Source organism: Ciconia boyciana, chromosome 5 (assembly GCF_034638445.1).
Source record: "Ciconia boyciana chromosome 5, ASM3463844v1, whole genome shotgun sequence".
NCBI lineage: Eukaryota > Metazoa > Chordata > Aves > Ciconiiformes > Ciconiidae > Ciconia > Ciconia boyciana.
The window spans coordinates 7,396,650-7,412,558 of record NC_132938.1 but is presented as its reverse complement, the minus strand read 5'-3'; the positions used below and the strand labels follow the sequence as shown (position 1 = coordinate 7,412,558).

Here is a 15,909-nt window from a genome sequence, read left to right as displayed (position 1 = left end):
CAATTAGTGTCTGATAACTAAGCTGTTCCCTTTTAATTCTACATTGCACATTTTTTTCTTTCAAACACTTGTCTCAGTGGAAGTACGACGCTGTTTTTCCTTCTGGAGAAAGAAACCCCGAAGATATATTTTCAACCTCCCGGCTCAGTGTTTCCCAGATATTTTGAATCAGGGACTGCTGCCAAGATTCACATTTTTCCACAGATCACCGCACACCCTCACACTTGCAGCAGAAAGCCATTGCGGCGACACAGACGTGGGGATGGACTCTGGAGCGGTTCTTATTGCCCTGGTTCTTGTTGCCCTTATTGCGGTCCATGAGCCCGCATGGGAACTGGAGCTCACTCTTCTCACCTTGTCCAGGCCTGAGAAGATCTGGCAGATTTTAAATGTTATTTAAAAAAAAAAAACAACCAAACCCAACAACAACAAAAAACCACATCCCTGCTGCCTTGGGATAATTATAATTATTTAGTACCAAGTTCTGATCTTCCTGAACGTGCCAGAGTTTAGCTTTCCAACACAGAGTAACCCCTGCATCCTTCACACGGGTACTGGGACATGCACCAGGATCTTCCCCTCTCTACAAAAAAATGGGTCAATGGGCAAGCAAAAGCCACAGTTTCTCCAGGGTGCAGGGTTATGGTTCATCATGTTAGTCACACGTCAATCATCCCCAGCCAGAATTCACCCACCGTGCCTCACAAGCCACCATAAACACCCCCCCTCCAGAAACCCCCTAAAAGCGTTGTTAATGCAACCCTGCGGCTTTACCTGTTTAGCCTACTGGCTCTGTTCCCCTGGAAAAATATTTTCGCCTGCGGGGAGTATTTTGCACAGATTGTTTTCTCTGCCTTATTTTTGCAGTCCCCTGAAGTGCTGTCAGTAGTCAGAAGTCCACACAGAGATGAAGCCAAGGTTGGGGGGAACCTGGCTCCCTCTCAGGCCTGGGCAACATACCACATTCACCTTGCTACCAGGGTCGATGCACGCTGCCTGGACCGGAGGGAACTCGATCACCAGCAGCACTGGTTGCAGCCCATCTTTGCTGCTGGCTGTGCTCCTGCTGAAGCAGCTCCCTCCTTCCTCGCAGCAGGCAATGCCGTAGGAGGGCCAGCAAAAAGGCTGGCAGCATTAACTTGCCATTTCCCAGCTCCCCAAAACGATCCTTCTCCCTCAGAAGCCAAAAGCAGAGGACAGAGGAAGGAAGATTCCCATTTCCCTATAAAGCACTGCAAATTTGGAGGGAACACTGAGACAAACAGAAAATTGTTGTGACAGAGAGTGTGAAAGCTGGAATCTCCCAATGCAAAAGGATCAGAGATGTGCTACCCTCTGACTGAGCTGAACCAAGAGCAAACGTCAATGGGCAAAAATTACTGCCTGTTCAGAATGGCCCAAACCACTTCCAGATGAGAAATTTCTACCAGGGTAATATACACTTTTTCCAGTGGGATCCACCGAGGCAGGACCCAGGATCCAAATCTGATTTTTCCAGTCTTCACATTCATTGCCCCCAGGCAATGCTACATTTTGCAGTGTGGATCCTGCTGCATTTTACATTCCTAAAGGGTCATTTTATAAATGTTCACATAAATGCTCAGTCCTCCAAAGTACTGAGCCTTCCTGCCATAAGTAGGAATGGAAAGGGCTTGCTGCCTGTGGTCACACTACAATATCCCATGAGCTCAGGTCATGCTCCTATAACAATTTAACTCATCACATTTTTTTCCAGGTTGGCTTCCTGCCCGGGTTAGCTCCCCAAAACACCCAACAGCAAGGTCAGAAGAGGTTTCACACGGACACAAGGGAGTTACAAGCCTGGGAGCAGAGCAGGACAAGGACAGGACAGTGGTGGGGTCAAATTCAGTCATCTTCAGCTGCCATGAGATCACACCTTGATCACACCAAGATCACACCTTGAGTTCACGCCATGAGAAGCATTTACTGCCAGGATACAAGCAGCTGCGGTAGGGCAGAGGAAGGGGGGTCCTATTTGTGCCGCTAATAACCCAACTTAGCAGGACAGAAATCAAGTGCTTGACCTTTCCCAACATCATGTGAAGCAAATGCTCCATATGACATGTCTCCAGCATTATCTACCAGGCACAGGTGCATGACTGCAATTAGAAATGACCAGCATTTTGTACATAACAGCACCTTTCAACCCAACTCAGCCCATCCAAAAACACTTGGAGGCTCCGCTACCAGCTTCTTCCCACCCGACCTCCCCAGCACCTTGCCAGCTCAGGAAGCACCAAATAATTCCCCCTGAAGACTCACAGCCATTACTTTGAAATTAAACTGGAAGCCACAACACCTCTCTGCACGCTGGTAGATCTTAAACTTGGCTCTTGGTTTGTCCCGAGACCACGTCTCACCCCCACCCCGAATTCAACTTCCGTAGAGAACAATGCTGCTGGTTTGTGTCCACAACAGATTTATTCCCTCCTTCTAGCAGCTCGCGCCGCCTGTACCTTCAAGGGGCAGTAGCTGCTCGAAGGGAATGGTTCCTTCTGGTTTCTGGGAATAAAAGGCTGCCCTCCATAATCAGGGTATTGTTCTCCCTAAATGGACCCAGACTCTGTAAACACGCTCCTCTGCACAGCACTGGGAGGGTGGCGCGAGCGTGTGTATACGTACACGCAGGGAATGTGTCTTGTTCTAAAAAAACCTGTAAATTATGTTAATTCATTTCCTCTGCCTAAACAGTGGTAATAAACTTCGGGAAAGGAGGAGGAAAAAGTAAACAAGAGTCAATTACAAAAAGGTGAGGGGGAGAGGTAACCGAATAACTCCACCAAATGTCTCCTTTGGGAAAGGACATTCACGTTACAGCTCGGATGGGCTCCACGCAGCCCTCCCTCCGTCCCGCTGGAGGTATAAATGCAATCGTAACAATTTCTTTCTTTCTTTTTTTCTTTTTTAATAAGGTTTCAGCCTGTTTTCACGAGTTCAATCTTGGGAGCTGGGAAATGAGCCCCCACCAGTGCCCTGATCCACGGCGAGTACATCCCCGGGGGCTTTGCTTCGCATGTGATGCGAGCACTCCGGTGACTAAAGCCAATACGAATAGTCAGAGCCTATTTGTAATTTTCTAACAGGAAAATAATTTCACTAAGCAAACTACCATGCTTTGACTCAAAACCCTGATTAGCACAGTTTGAAAACAGGGCAGCATACTGTTCTGGGAATTAACTTGCTTGACCCCTAGTCTATAATGGCACTCAAATAATCTGTGAGTCAGACGAAGTTGAAAAACTCTTGGAAGACCACACTGAAAGAATTTACTGGATTTATTGGATTTTCTAGGATAAAAGAAAAATAAGCCTCAAACTCCACTTAGCTAGCCTGTGGTCTTCAGAAAGACAAGCTTTTTCTCCTGACACTATCTAGAAGAGGAATGCTGCCTATCCTGAGCAGCACTTCTCCGGTCTCTTTTTTATATTTGTTTTCTTTCTTCACTGGAAGCTCTCAATAAATAGTAATAATTATTACAAATATACAGGTCTATTGCTGTGACTACTTTTGAGTAGCACCTTGCTGTTTTCTTCCTTGGGATCAGTGGTAAAACATGGGGAAAAGGGACAGATTCCCAGCCCTGTGAATCCACAATCCTCCTTCCCAACAGGAGTAGTCACAGGGAGAAGAGCCCTGAATTGAACTTCAAATTAAATATCCCGAGGCTACTTTACCAGTTGCAAAGAAGGACTGCTCGGGTGTTTCCAATGAACTTCCAATGCCAGGATTAATCCTGTATATAGCACTGTCACAAAATACTGCGTGAAATCCTCCAGATCCTCTGGCCTACCCCTGTTTGAGCAAGCAGGGAATCAGAAAAAGCATTCTGCCTCAGTGATACAAGCAGGACCTTGCTCTGGTCTAGATAAAACACTGACCCATCCCTACCTTATGGTTTCTCCAGCCCCTGAGCAAAATGCTCTGACTAGCCTCTACCACTTCTTTGTGTCTCTTTGTACCCCAGAAACAATAGGTGTGTGCTGAGAGCAGTGGCAAACATTTTCAGATAACACATCCGGCAATTAGAAATCAACTGTCCAAAGCCAGCTCCCCAGCATATGCAAATATGTCCCTAATAGGTTTACGATTCCTTGTCAATCAAATCTGTCAAGGAAAGGTAAACACCTGCCCCAGCTATGATTAAGTTGAAAGCTCCACTCTCATTAGCCCTTAACAAAATTAACCCTGGCAATACTGCATTTCTGATTGGTTGTGAATACCAGGAGGAGGAAAGATACTCATCAGCTCTGATCTGTTAATCTAGTTTTATATTAACTATTGCAGATCACGATGAACCTTCCCATGGCTTGGTGCCACGCTGTACAGAACTGAAACACAACCTGGTCTTACGAGGCCCCAATTTCTGCTGTCTGGTAGGATTATAAATTTAAACCCTATTCACAGCTACTCAGCCACAACTCACTGCACCTAAAGGGACTATCACCTTTATGACGGAGAGCAATATGCAACTCTGAATATTAAAATATGAAATGACTTATCAGAGCACAGAGCCTGATCTCCATATGCTGGTGGAGCTGGCAACTCTTCTCTCAGTTTCCCCACTTTAAACTGCCCCAAAATACATTAAACACTTCCTAATATTACTTGTCTGGCTAAAGAGACACTGTGATTGCCACCAAAATGTTGTGGTAATCTGCAGAAGAACATGAAAGATTTTGATCCACCCAGAAGGCGAGCCAGATGGCTCATAGCATCCTCTCTCAGAAGGGTATCCACACTCCGAAGGAGTTTTAGCCACCAGCTTTACATTGACTGGTCGATGCCAAACAAGCGTTCTTCCTTCCACAGAGAGCCTGCAGTATCCCTGGGGAGATATTCCACAATGTCCAGAGGTTTACCCTGTTATTCATTAACCCTTCCATCCTTGACATGTAGTTCATACACCTGTAACTCGTCTGACACTTGTCATTACTTAACCAGTGTTAGCAGATCTGTTTAGGTGAGAACAACTGCTGAGAAAAATAGCTTCCTCAATTACTCCAACTCACACAAGTCTATTAGTCAAGAAGAAAAAGGAGGAAAAGAAAGCAGTTCACAGTGCTCCAGCATCTGCAGCAGCCTAACTCCAATAGCTTGGCTTGTTCAGCTTTGGGAGGCTGGTGGGGCTGAGTAATTGTCTCTTCTCCCTCCTTTGGGGTTGATTTGGCCTCACCCCATCCACTTCTGTCTAGAAAAAAGAAGATTTAAATCCATGCAAGGCAATAGTAAAATACTAGCTACCACAATGAAAATCCCCCTTTTACAATAGAATGCTTCTACTCAGAGTCACACATTGGTCAAAAGCCAATTAAACATCACACCTATACCTGTTGACGTGGGAGCACCTGGGAGAACACAGGTGAAAAGAGAAATACAGCACAGATTTGGAAAAGCTGCATCCCAACATCCTCTTCAGAGCACACATGCTGCCCACTCGAGATCCTCTCCCAAGGCTTGGCTGCACCAGGCCTCAGGAGCAGCAGTACATTAATCCAGCCTAAATTCTCTCTTGGAGGTTAGCTAGTGCTTACATTTCGCTTCATGTCTTCCTCCAGTTTTTTACCCTCTCCTGAATATCTTGTTCTGGGAAGAACTAACAAGCACACAATTGCCATCAAGAGTCTGCACAACGCCGGCACCAAACTCTTACAGTCATCAGTTCACTGGGCATGTGCCAGCAAACCCAGAAAGGAGAATATGAATTTTAAAAAATGCTTATTGCACAAATGAAGTCCGCATGTCTGCATTTGTCTGCTGTTCCTGTGTTTTTATCTAACATGCACAAATAACTGACAGCTCCTAAAATACCCAGCAAAGTCAACACCACCCAAGTGGCATCTAGGGTATGACACCGCTTGCATTACTCGCTTCTCAATCACTTGACAGGATATCCAAGATTGTGTAAATCTTTAATGAAATAAATTTACCGGACATAAGGAGAAATGATTTTGGGTCCCATCAAGCTAGAAGTCACTCGTAGAAAGGCTGAGAATAGAGGTGCAGCAGTCCTGAGAAACATTAACCTGCTCTGAGAAGCCTCTGTTCCCAATTTACATTTTTTTTCCCCTTAGTGAAGCTCAAAATTAAGTTTGAACACTTAATGGAAGAAGTAGCCTGGAGTTATTGGCTGAATTTCTTCCTGAAAATTGGAGTGGTTGGGATGAAATAAAAACGTTAGGTTATTCACAGCACTGCTGGATACTGTGTTTCTACTGTGATACAATGGGGAGACTGTGTAATCGGGGCAACCAACCAAACTCCATGCAGCCCATGTTTATTTGACTCGGAAGGGGGAAAAAAAAAAAAAATCAGAGATGTGAATGGATTCAGCAGTAAATGGCATATATTAACTTGTTAAATAACAGGCCAGTCTTCAGCCCCTCCACACCTAGCAACACCATCTGTAGAATCGCACCCTTTCTTTGGGGATAAACCCCTCTGCAGCCACCCAAAGTTAAAGCAATGAATTTCCAAGTTGCTTTCAGCCCTGGCAGCACATGCTCCAGCCACCAGCCAGAGCTCACAGCAGGCAGAAGCAATGTGTTTCTAGAATAAAAAAATTGAGTCCAAGCTGTCCGGTCAAGCAGGCAAATGGCAGGATCCAAAATACCACACTTAGCCCACATCTCTTCTGCTGTTGTACAGGAGGGATCCACACAGAGGTCGATATCACAGATAATCTGTGCAAGTCATCCTTCAGGGATGGATCCAAAGCCCATGGGAGTGAGTAGGAGTCACAGCACCAACACTCACAGGCTCTGAATCAGGTCCTAACCTGTTAAAACTGGCATGGGCTGCATCTGCGTATCTCTCATGACATCAGGGCAGCAGGATCAGATTATTCAAGCTTACTTTTGGAAATATTTTTCTTTTACCTCCATACCACGGCTGCTACGAATGAGCACCAGACTCAATAGGTTTGCATCAGACAGTGGTCTTTGCAACTTCGACATTGACACTGGCACTACTCTTAAAAAAAATCCCTTAAATGACCAAAACTGTTCCACCTTAGTGCGAAAGATTAGGACAGGTCAACGCAGCTAAATATGTATGGAGGCATTATTATTAGAGAAAGCTCCAAGTCAAGGCTGATTACAGAGAACAAGAAAAGGAATAGAAATCCAAATCAAATGTTCAAAAAAAGATCAAATGCATTTCAGCTTGAGCAGCCCACCAGAAAACACAGGAAGAGGTCCGATGAAAGATAAAATCATTGAAACAAGACAAAACGAGCAGGTTAGTGAAAGAAAAGGGAGAAAGAAGCATTTCCACTGACTCCTGTAATGCTGGGATACATTTGCACGGACCCTTTGAGCAGCATGATTTTACAAGTCACTGCAGACACAAGTAGGAGCTTCACATCTCAGGAAAATCCAAAAGCTGCACTGGTTCTACTCCCACTGAATAAATAAAGCTATGACTAAAGGTTGTTGGGGTTTTTGTGTTGTTTTTTGTTTGTTTGTTTTTTTTAATTCAAACTAGGCATAAGAGGACCTCTGCATTATTATTTTCCCCTTTCAGTGGAAACTTTTATCTCTTCCAATAAGTAATCCAAAAATGCACAGCCAGACAGTGACCATCTCTACTGCATTCACGCTATTCCATAACGAGTGTTCTGTACCCAGATGTACCAGCGTCGCTCGTGGCGAGACAGCCGCTCAAAAAGAAATTATCAGACAGGTCATTGGAAAAGATCAGCTCTATCAGCCAATTCATGCCAGATGAAAAACTTCACCTTTAGCTAATAAATTAGTACCAATGGTCCCAAACCTTGAAAAGCAGGTTCCTACTTGCTAGCAAGTGTCACTTTTGCTTTTTTGGTTTTGAATGACATTTCTTTCCTGAAAGAACCATTTTCCTGTAATTTCTCAAGCACCACCTCATGGCACATGAAAGCTTCTTCTGTGGCTAAGAGTCAGACTTTGGAGTCTAGCCTTTGCTGTGTACAAGTTCATCACAGAAAAGACGTATTTTAATTTGCTGCTTGCGTCTTTTAATGAAGGTCAAAGAAACATACGGACTTGGAAAACAAAGTTATAAAAACTTTAAGGAAAATCTAAATGTATTTGAGCAATTTGCCGAGTTTTGTAACATTCCTAATAAAAAAAAATAAAATCAAGCCTAATTTTCCAGTATGACGCACACGGTATTTTATGTTTAAACTCAGACGCAATTTAAAGCGGCTGACAGCCTCAGAAGAAGGGAGGAACCGGGGTTTAAAAAAATAACCAGGAGTTTCTTAGATCGTCGTGTTGACTCTAGGTACAAGTCACGCTGACAGATTATTCATGAGCAAGTTCCCCAAGAGCACGATCCAAAAAATGCCCCAAACTTAACCAGAAGATGTGCAGTGACTTACATAAAATCTGAATCAGGCTGTTAGATCTGACCACGCTTCTCTTTCACAAGTCAGAAATTACCTAATTGTTATATCTGGTAACAGCCATTCAACAAGAATAAAGGAGTAAAACGGAAGCCAACAACCATCTCTCTTATATTATCATTATTTACCTTTTCCACGTTTACTACCATTCAGTCTTAGAAACCCCAAAGTTACAGAATGGTAAATATGTTCACCAGAATGAAGAACTCATCTCCCAAGAAATAAAAAAAACCTTCTACAGTCCTATTCCTTTTTCTCCAATATTCAGAGAAACAAAAATGGCACATAACATTATTTCTGCACGAAACCGTTGAATTTTGAGGTGGCCCCATCAGCAAATTCCCTGTAAAGCAGGCATCAACCAGGTTTGCAAGCCAAGTGTCGCACAGAGAAGTGCCAGAGCAGAAAGCAATTAAGGTCCCGTTCTTCCCCTCCCTACGCAATGCACAGAAAATGAAATCAACATCCAAACTAATTAGTTTCCAGCAGAATATCAGTTTACTCGCTAACAGAAGGGTTGTTACTGCTCTTACCAAAAACTTCTAAACATACCATACGAAATCTTGTTTAAGCCACGGGACCAAGCCAAGCACATCCCAGTGTTACCATATACGGTCACCAACACGAATACGATGGCAACTTGACAGATTTGGAACAAATATTGCATTGTGTGTCACTGAGATAACATAGGCAGGAAAATATCAGATTGTATTACCTGTATCCGACCGGAGGTGTGGAGTGGTAGGAGCTACATTGCTGCAGGACATAGTCACTAAAGGTTAGTGACCCAAGATAGCATTCGTCCCCGCGGAGGAGGGCCAGGGCAGGACACCAAGGACTTTTATGCCCAGTATAGGGCTGCTTGGAGAGAACAGGAATGGAGTGACACGAGGGGCGAGCCACCGGACCTGCACTATTATCCCAGGTTCAGGGCTGACACCATGCACTGCAGCTGGCAAGCGGGCTGAAGCTGCTGCCCTATGCCTTGGCTGTCAGCCGGAAGGCATAGTGCCTCTTAGAAAACCACAGCACACAAGTTTTGTTCTCAAAGAGTGGATTTTGTGCACACAGAAGTTCTTGTCTTTGCCCACAAGGGAAAGAAGGGGCTTGGATATTTACCAAAATAGCTCCTGAGGAAGACCTTTTTGGTACAGGCTCCCTCCAGGAGATCCTTAGCCTGGAATAAGATTGGTCCCTGGGGGAGTTATTCTAGATTAAGTTTTTTGGAAGGGTTATTCCAGTGCATTTGCAGGTGTAGACAAGCTCTTAGCCAAAGTCTTTAAATTTCAGCCCCGAAAGCATTGGTTCAAACTTAGCCAGAGCTACCTCATCCTTCATCCCTCCAGACACAGTGAGTTCTGCACCTGGACCTCTAAAATCAGACCTGTTCTCTGCTTTGTGTGGATACTTTGAATGTATTTCCTCTTCCTTAAGAGTTTATCTTGGTTTCCTAAGATATCCCCTTTTTTGCAGTGTTTTGTACACTGGCGATGTGACACATTGGATCACAAGAAGGGACAGAGCCAGTAGGCACAGCTCCGAACCTGGAAAAATACCCCCGTTTGCTGGGGGGGGGCGGGGGGAAGTTACCGCATTAGCCCAATCAGTCATCCCTGCAGGGCACTTTGCCTTAAAAGGCATCACCTAAATAAAGATGTAAAAATAATACAACATAACATTTAACGCAAGATTGCAGCCTAGCACTCAACTGTCAGGAAATATCAAAGCCGGAGCGCGTGGGCAACTTAACTCTGCCCCCTTGTGCAAATGCACTACGGCACAGCCCTTCCCCAAACACGGGCGCGCAACCAGCCAGCTCCAAATTAACATCCTAATTCCAGCATAAGCTACTTCTGCCTAATACGAGTAGAAGAGAAGGACCAGCACTTTCACAGAGAGCCTCCTCAGCCACCTTCCTCACTTGGTTGCAAGCCAGCGAGCACCTATTTAACTTCTGACGCCTCAGATTAGGAGGCATTGGCACGCTTTGGGCCACACACGTCTAATTTGCAATCAGGATACAGATATTAAATGCTGTTTGGCCAAAACAAAGAGCCCTTCTTCCTCCAGAGTAAAGCCTCGCAACCTCAGGCTGAGATTTGGCCAAAGGACTGTCTATAAAACCCGAGCGACTGAAACAGGTAACATTTATACATCTCCAGCGGCCGAACCCACCGTATGATACATTCGGAAAAAATCTGCAGGCACGTTAACAACTGGGTACATTTTTCCGAGAATCTGAAATTATCCCAATATAAACATCTAATAATTGGGGATATTTGACAGCACAAAATAAGGTTGTAACGTGCTGGAGAGTGTCTCACCTCTGCTCACTTACAAGTTTGATCTTCCATCTATGTCCTCCACTATCAAGAATACTCTCAACCTCAAGAGGTGCAAAGCAGGATTTAAATGTTAGGGGTTTGTCTATTTTTTTTACAGCAATGACACCTTTTTCTTCTTCACTTTCCCTCTCTTGATATCAGCACATAAATGAATGACATTTTTCATGGGTTTTGCCCTGGTTTTTAAACACTATTTCTACGTAATTTTAAATAACGAGGACCATCTCTCCATCCACTTGCAGGATGGATTTTTCCAGCTCTGAAAAGAGTCCAGATAACCCAGTGACCACTATGATCCTATCAAAGTTACATTAAAAAGACCTTTCCATAGGAAAAATGATGATGTCCTGAAGCTACCACTGTTAATTTTCTGTTGCTTTTTCACACGACAACAGCCCACAGCACTTCATTTTCCAGGAGCAATAAAAGAGTACGAGCAAGACAAGTGCAAACCAAATTTAAACAGGGCCAGCCAGGAAAGCAGCCGATACTCGGCTCACAACAGAGACAAAAATCTTTTTGTCTTCTCCTGCCCACTTCAGATCTTTTCCGGAACTCCACCAACTTCTCAGGTCCATTGCAATAATATACATCCATGAGGTCATCTTAATTCATACCCTGCTGCCCATTGCCTACAACTTAAACTGAGTCTCCATTGTGAACCTTGCCTGGAATTCAGACTTGCAGGACTTACAGCCTATATACTGTTTTCTTTTTCATTCAGTTTCCAGCCGAATCATTTTATAGTGCTTTTGCCTCCATAAAATATTTGCTTGGGAGCCAATGCCAAGAAGGAAAAAAACGCAACGCACTAACCAAACCTTGGGTTTTTAGAGTAACGCTCTCCCTCTCCTTTCCCACCCTCAGCCCCAAGGTTTATTTTTGGCAAGTTACGGCCCAAGCGAAGGGCAAGTTTAAACCTCTTAATTCGCAACTCCATGGCACTGGGTGATTTAAAGGTCTTTCAACAATTCATGCAACTCCAATACTGTTGGGAATTGCAGCTGGAGCAATCTGCATCCTAAAGCCATACCCCCATTCTCCTGGAACAATGCAGCCCCTCCTTTGTGACCAGAGCCGGGGGAGCTGAAAGCACGGTTTCTCTTTCAAGCCTTCCAGGGACAGCACCCACCAAGGTACGACACAGGCGAGAGCAGAGGAAAAGCCACCGCTCCTTCCACTCTGATCCCAGAGCTTTGCTTAAAGCACCTTCCCATAAAGAAACTTCTCTTTTTCCACCCCCATGACACTCCCAGGTCAATGTATTTCAATTTGCCTCTGGTAGGGTAACCTGTTTATTGAAATCTGATCAACTGCTGGAGCCCCAGTGTTAAAATGCGCTCTCGCTGTTGGGAACTGTCATTTGTCTGTCACCGAGAAAGTTAATGGATGTGTTTGTTTAGTTTGCTAGTGGGAATATACAGGGCAGAGGCTGGAGGGATTACAGGAGGGGAGAGGTATTTCTGATCCACAGAGGAATGCAGTTGCTTTTCTTTAAAATTGTCTGTGTATTTTTACACATGCACGAGAAAAGCCCCTGGAAGTTCACCTGCGCCTAAGAGACCTCAGCAAACGCGGAGCGACCGCGCTCCATCCAAACCGATGGCCCCGAAACATGCAGGTAAGGAGGCACCACACGTGGGCACGAGCCTGCACCCCTGCGCAGATAAGCAACATGCAGGGGACGAGTCCGCGCCGACAGCAACTCCCTTACGGGGTCCCTCTGAGGGCACCGCGGGTGTTTGTGGATTTGTGGAGCACGAGGCCAGCGGAGCAGAGGGAAGGGTGCGAGCCGCAGAGTGTTTGCAGCAAGCACGGTCTCCTTACCTCTCGCCGAGTCCGAAAATGCAATTATCCCGGCAAAAAGGAGCGCGAGCTGCAATTCCATTTTGAAAACCAGATCCCTCCGTATCATACAGGCTACCGTCCTCTCAGACCTGGAGGCAGGAAAAAGGAGAGCAAAATAATTACTGGGGGAAAAAAAACCCAAACAACCCACAACTTTGCAAAGTTGTAAAACCTATCGCAAAGACTTAGAAACAGAAACAGCAAATGAAAGAGCAATGTACTTGTAATTCATTCCTTGGCGCTCAGCGAGTAAAACTTTGCCCTCCTCTCTGCTTCAGCCTGATATAAATCAAGAACCCACTGAGGCCAGTAAGCTCCTCTAAGTTTACAGTTAATGCATAATTCTTTGGTATCCTGTACAGAACCAGTCTGGAAGGCAAACAAAACACTAGCAAGTGGCCATAAAACAAGATTTCAGGTTAACAATTTGCGGAGGAACTTGGGGAAGGGGGAGGAGGAATGTTACCTCTCCCATCAGCAGCCCAGAAAACTTTGTGTTGCTGCTTCAGTGCCCCTCAGACAGGCTCCGCTCTGGGTCCGCGCCTTCCTCCGCTCCGCAACTTCTCTGAGCAGCAGTGATTTTTCCTCTCCTCTCCCCCCCCCAAGCCCCACTTGTTCCCGTGTGCTCCAGAGGTGCGTCCCAAAGCAAAACCGCACTTAATTATCCAGACCCTTGAAGATGCCTTCGCTGTGATAAGCGAACCCGGGGTAGATCAGGTTTACATTAATTACACCCTGTTCTCCTCTTAAAACTCTCACTCTCTAAACACTGTCTGAATTCCTCACCCTTGTAAACTCCCCGGTTTAAACACTCCGTGCCCCCAGGACACACAACAACCCCTGTACAGCATCCAGCAAAGCAAACACGGACGCTTTGCCATTAGCTTCGCAATTTGCAGCGGGGAGCTGGTGCGGAGGGAGGGAGGGAGGCAGGCAGGCAGAGGGCCGGGGGCGGTGGGCGGCCGGAGGGGGCCCCCCGGGGGCAGGACCCGGGGCCCCGCGGGGCGCAGCGCGGCTCAGCCCCGCGGCGGCGGCGGCCGGTAACGGGATATTCGCAGCCGGCGACCGGGGTCGGGGAAGGGAGGCGGAGGCGGGGGGGCGGGGGGGGGAGAGACGGACGGACACCCGGCGCGATGCCACCTGGTGCTGCCCCCCGCTTCGGGGCGAGCCCGGCGTCTCCCAGCTGTGCGTTAGTGTCTCCCCGCCCCAGCGCCGACCCAGGCGGGGGTCTCCCGACCGGGGGTGGTGGCGTGGGGGGGGGCACTTACCTTGGCTGCTGCCGGGGCTCTAGCACCGTGCGCTGGCGCCCATCCCCGCCGCTCGCCGCCTCATGCCCTCCGCGGCCACGGCGCCCGGCGGGGCGCTCCGCCGGCGGCCTCTACCTCATCCCCCCCGGGGGCGGGTGGGGGCTGCCCGCTGCCTCGGGGGTGCCCTCCCCGCGGAGCGGCTCCCCCCTTCACCGCCGGCTCTTTACCAACCCCCCCGTCGCCCCAGGAGCGATTTTTCCACTAGGGAAGGCACGGGCGAGGAGCTAAGGAAAAGGGGGAGACCTTGTCAATTATTTTGCTTGCTTTCCGGGTCGGGCTGAGCGTGTGTGTGCGGGGAGGGACAGCGGGGACCTGACAGATCCGCCGGGGCTCCGCAGCCGCGGGATGCCCGGTGATGCCGTCCCGCGGCTCGCCCAGCCGGAATCCCGTTTAAGGAGCGAGGGGAGGAGGGGAAAGGGGCTGGGGAAGGGGAGGGGAGGGGGGGGGGGGGAGAGCCGGGGCGAGAGAAACAAGCGATAAAGCAACTTTCCCTGCAGGGCTTTGTGGCTGCGGGGGCAGAGCCGCCGAGGAGGGCGGCGCGGTGCCGCCCCGCTCCAAACTTCGCACCAATCCCCGGGAGCCCCCGCCCTCCCCGCCGGCCCGCTCCGCGCCGCCGCTCCCCTTAACCCTTTGCGGGAGCGGCGGAGGGGAGGACCGGCGACCCGCCGAGCTCCGTGCGCGCCTTGGAGCGGCGGAGCCCGCCCTGCAGCCCCCCGCCCTCTCTGCGCCCCACGGCGGCGGAGCCCCGGAGCGCTCCAGAGTCCCCCCGGGGCAGCGGTGCCGGCCCTGCGCCCTGCTGTGCCCCAGAGCGTCGCCCTCCCCGCACCCTCTGTGCCCCAGAGCATCCCCCCCCGCACCCTCTCTGCCCCAGAGCATCCCCCCCCGCACCCTCTCTGCCCCAGAGCATCCCACCCCGCACCCTGCGTGCCCCAGAGCATCCCCCGCCCGCACCCTCTGTGCCCCAGAGCATCCCCCGCCCCGCACCCTCTGTGCCCCAGAGCATCCCCCCACCCTCTGTGCCCCAGAGCATCCCCGCCCGCACCCTCTGTGCCCCAGAGCATCCCCCCACCCTCTGTGCCCCAGAGCATCCCCCGCCCGCACCCTCTGTGCCCCAGAGCATCCCCCGCCCCGCACCCTCTGTGCCCCAGAGCATCCCCCCCACCCTCTGTGCCCCAGAGCATCCCCCGCCCGCACCCTGCGTGCCCCAGAGCATCCTCCCGCCCCGCCCCTCTTGTGCCCCAGAGCATTCACCCCCGCACCCTCTGTGCCCCAGAGCATCCCCCCCACACCCTGTGTGCCCCTGAGCATCCCCCCGCACCCTCTGTGCCCCAGAGCATCCCCCCCCGCATCCTGCGTGCCCCAGAGCATCCCCCTGCCCCGCACCCTCTGTGCCCCAGAGTATCCCCCCGCACCCTCTGTGCCCCAGAGCATCCCCCCCACACACCCTCTGTGCCCCAGAGCATCCCCCCACACACCCTCTGGAGCCCGCGTAGCCCCCATCAGCCCAGCGGCCGTGGAGACCCCCGGCCCCGCAGCCCCTCCATGCACCCTGCAGCCCCCCCCATGCACCCCACAACCCGTCCCTGCCAAACCAGCCCTCTTCCCAAGACAAGGAGAGAGCCCCTCCTGTGGAAACCCACCGTGGAAGCAGTGAGGGAGAGATTGGGGTCGGCTACGCCGTTTTGATCTCTCAGCTTGGATGCAAATCATGCCAGAAAGAGACGGGACTGAACTAAACTAAACTGACCGGAAAATAAACTTTGGAGATGTCTGTTCCTTAGATTAACTGTTACAATTATTTATTATTTATTTTCAAACAGGACTCGGCTGATGCATCTGCTCTTACAGCAAATCACTCACCGCATAGGACAAAAATCAACCTGGCAGAATTCACCAAATAGACTAAACAAATGACAAGAAAAAAAGCTGCCTGAATAGCTATACTTTTATATCTGGAGAGAAACATTGTTACTGTTGATGTTATTGTTTGTTAAATCTCTTATTT

The 15,909-nt window shown here is 48.8% G+C and overlaps 1 protein-coding gene across 3 annotated transcripts in view; it reads right to left on the bottom strand.

Moving 5' to 3' along the window:
* Positions 1 to 14,333, bottom strand: part of FGFRL1 (fibroblast growth factor receptor like 1) — a 185,510-nt gene extending 171,177 nt beyond the window's left edge. The window contains exons 1-2 of one of the 3 annotated variants that reach the window (XM_072862145.1): positions 14,148 to 14,333; positions 12,577 to 12,686 (exon numbers count right to left, since the gene is read on the bottom strand). In XM_072862145.1, coding sequence (XP_072718246.1) covers positions 12,577 to 12,664 — 88 coding nt within the window. In that variant the 5' untranslated portion in view covers positions 12,665 to 12,686; positions 14,148 to 14,333. Of the gene's footprint in view, positions 1 to 12,576; positions 12,687 to 13,063; positions 13,169 to 13,865 lie in introns of those variants that run through there. The other 2 variants (XM_072862144.1, XM_072862146.1) reach the window with 2 other exon arrangements.
* Between the last annotated feature and the right edge of the window lie 1,576 nt (positions 14,334 to 15,909).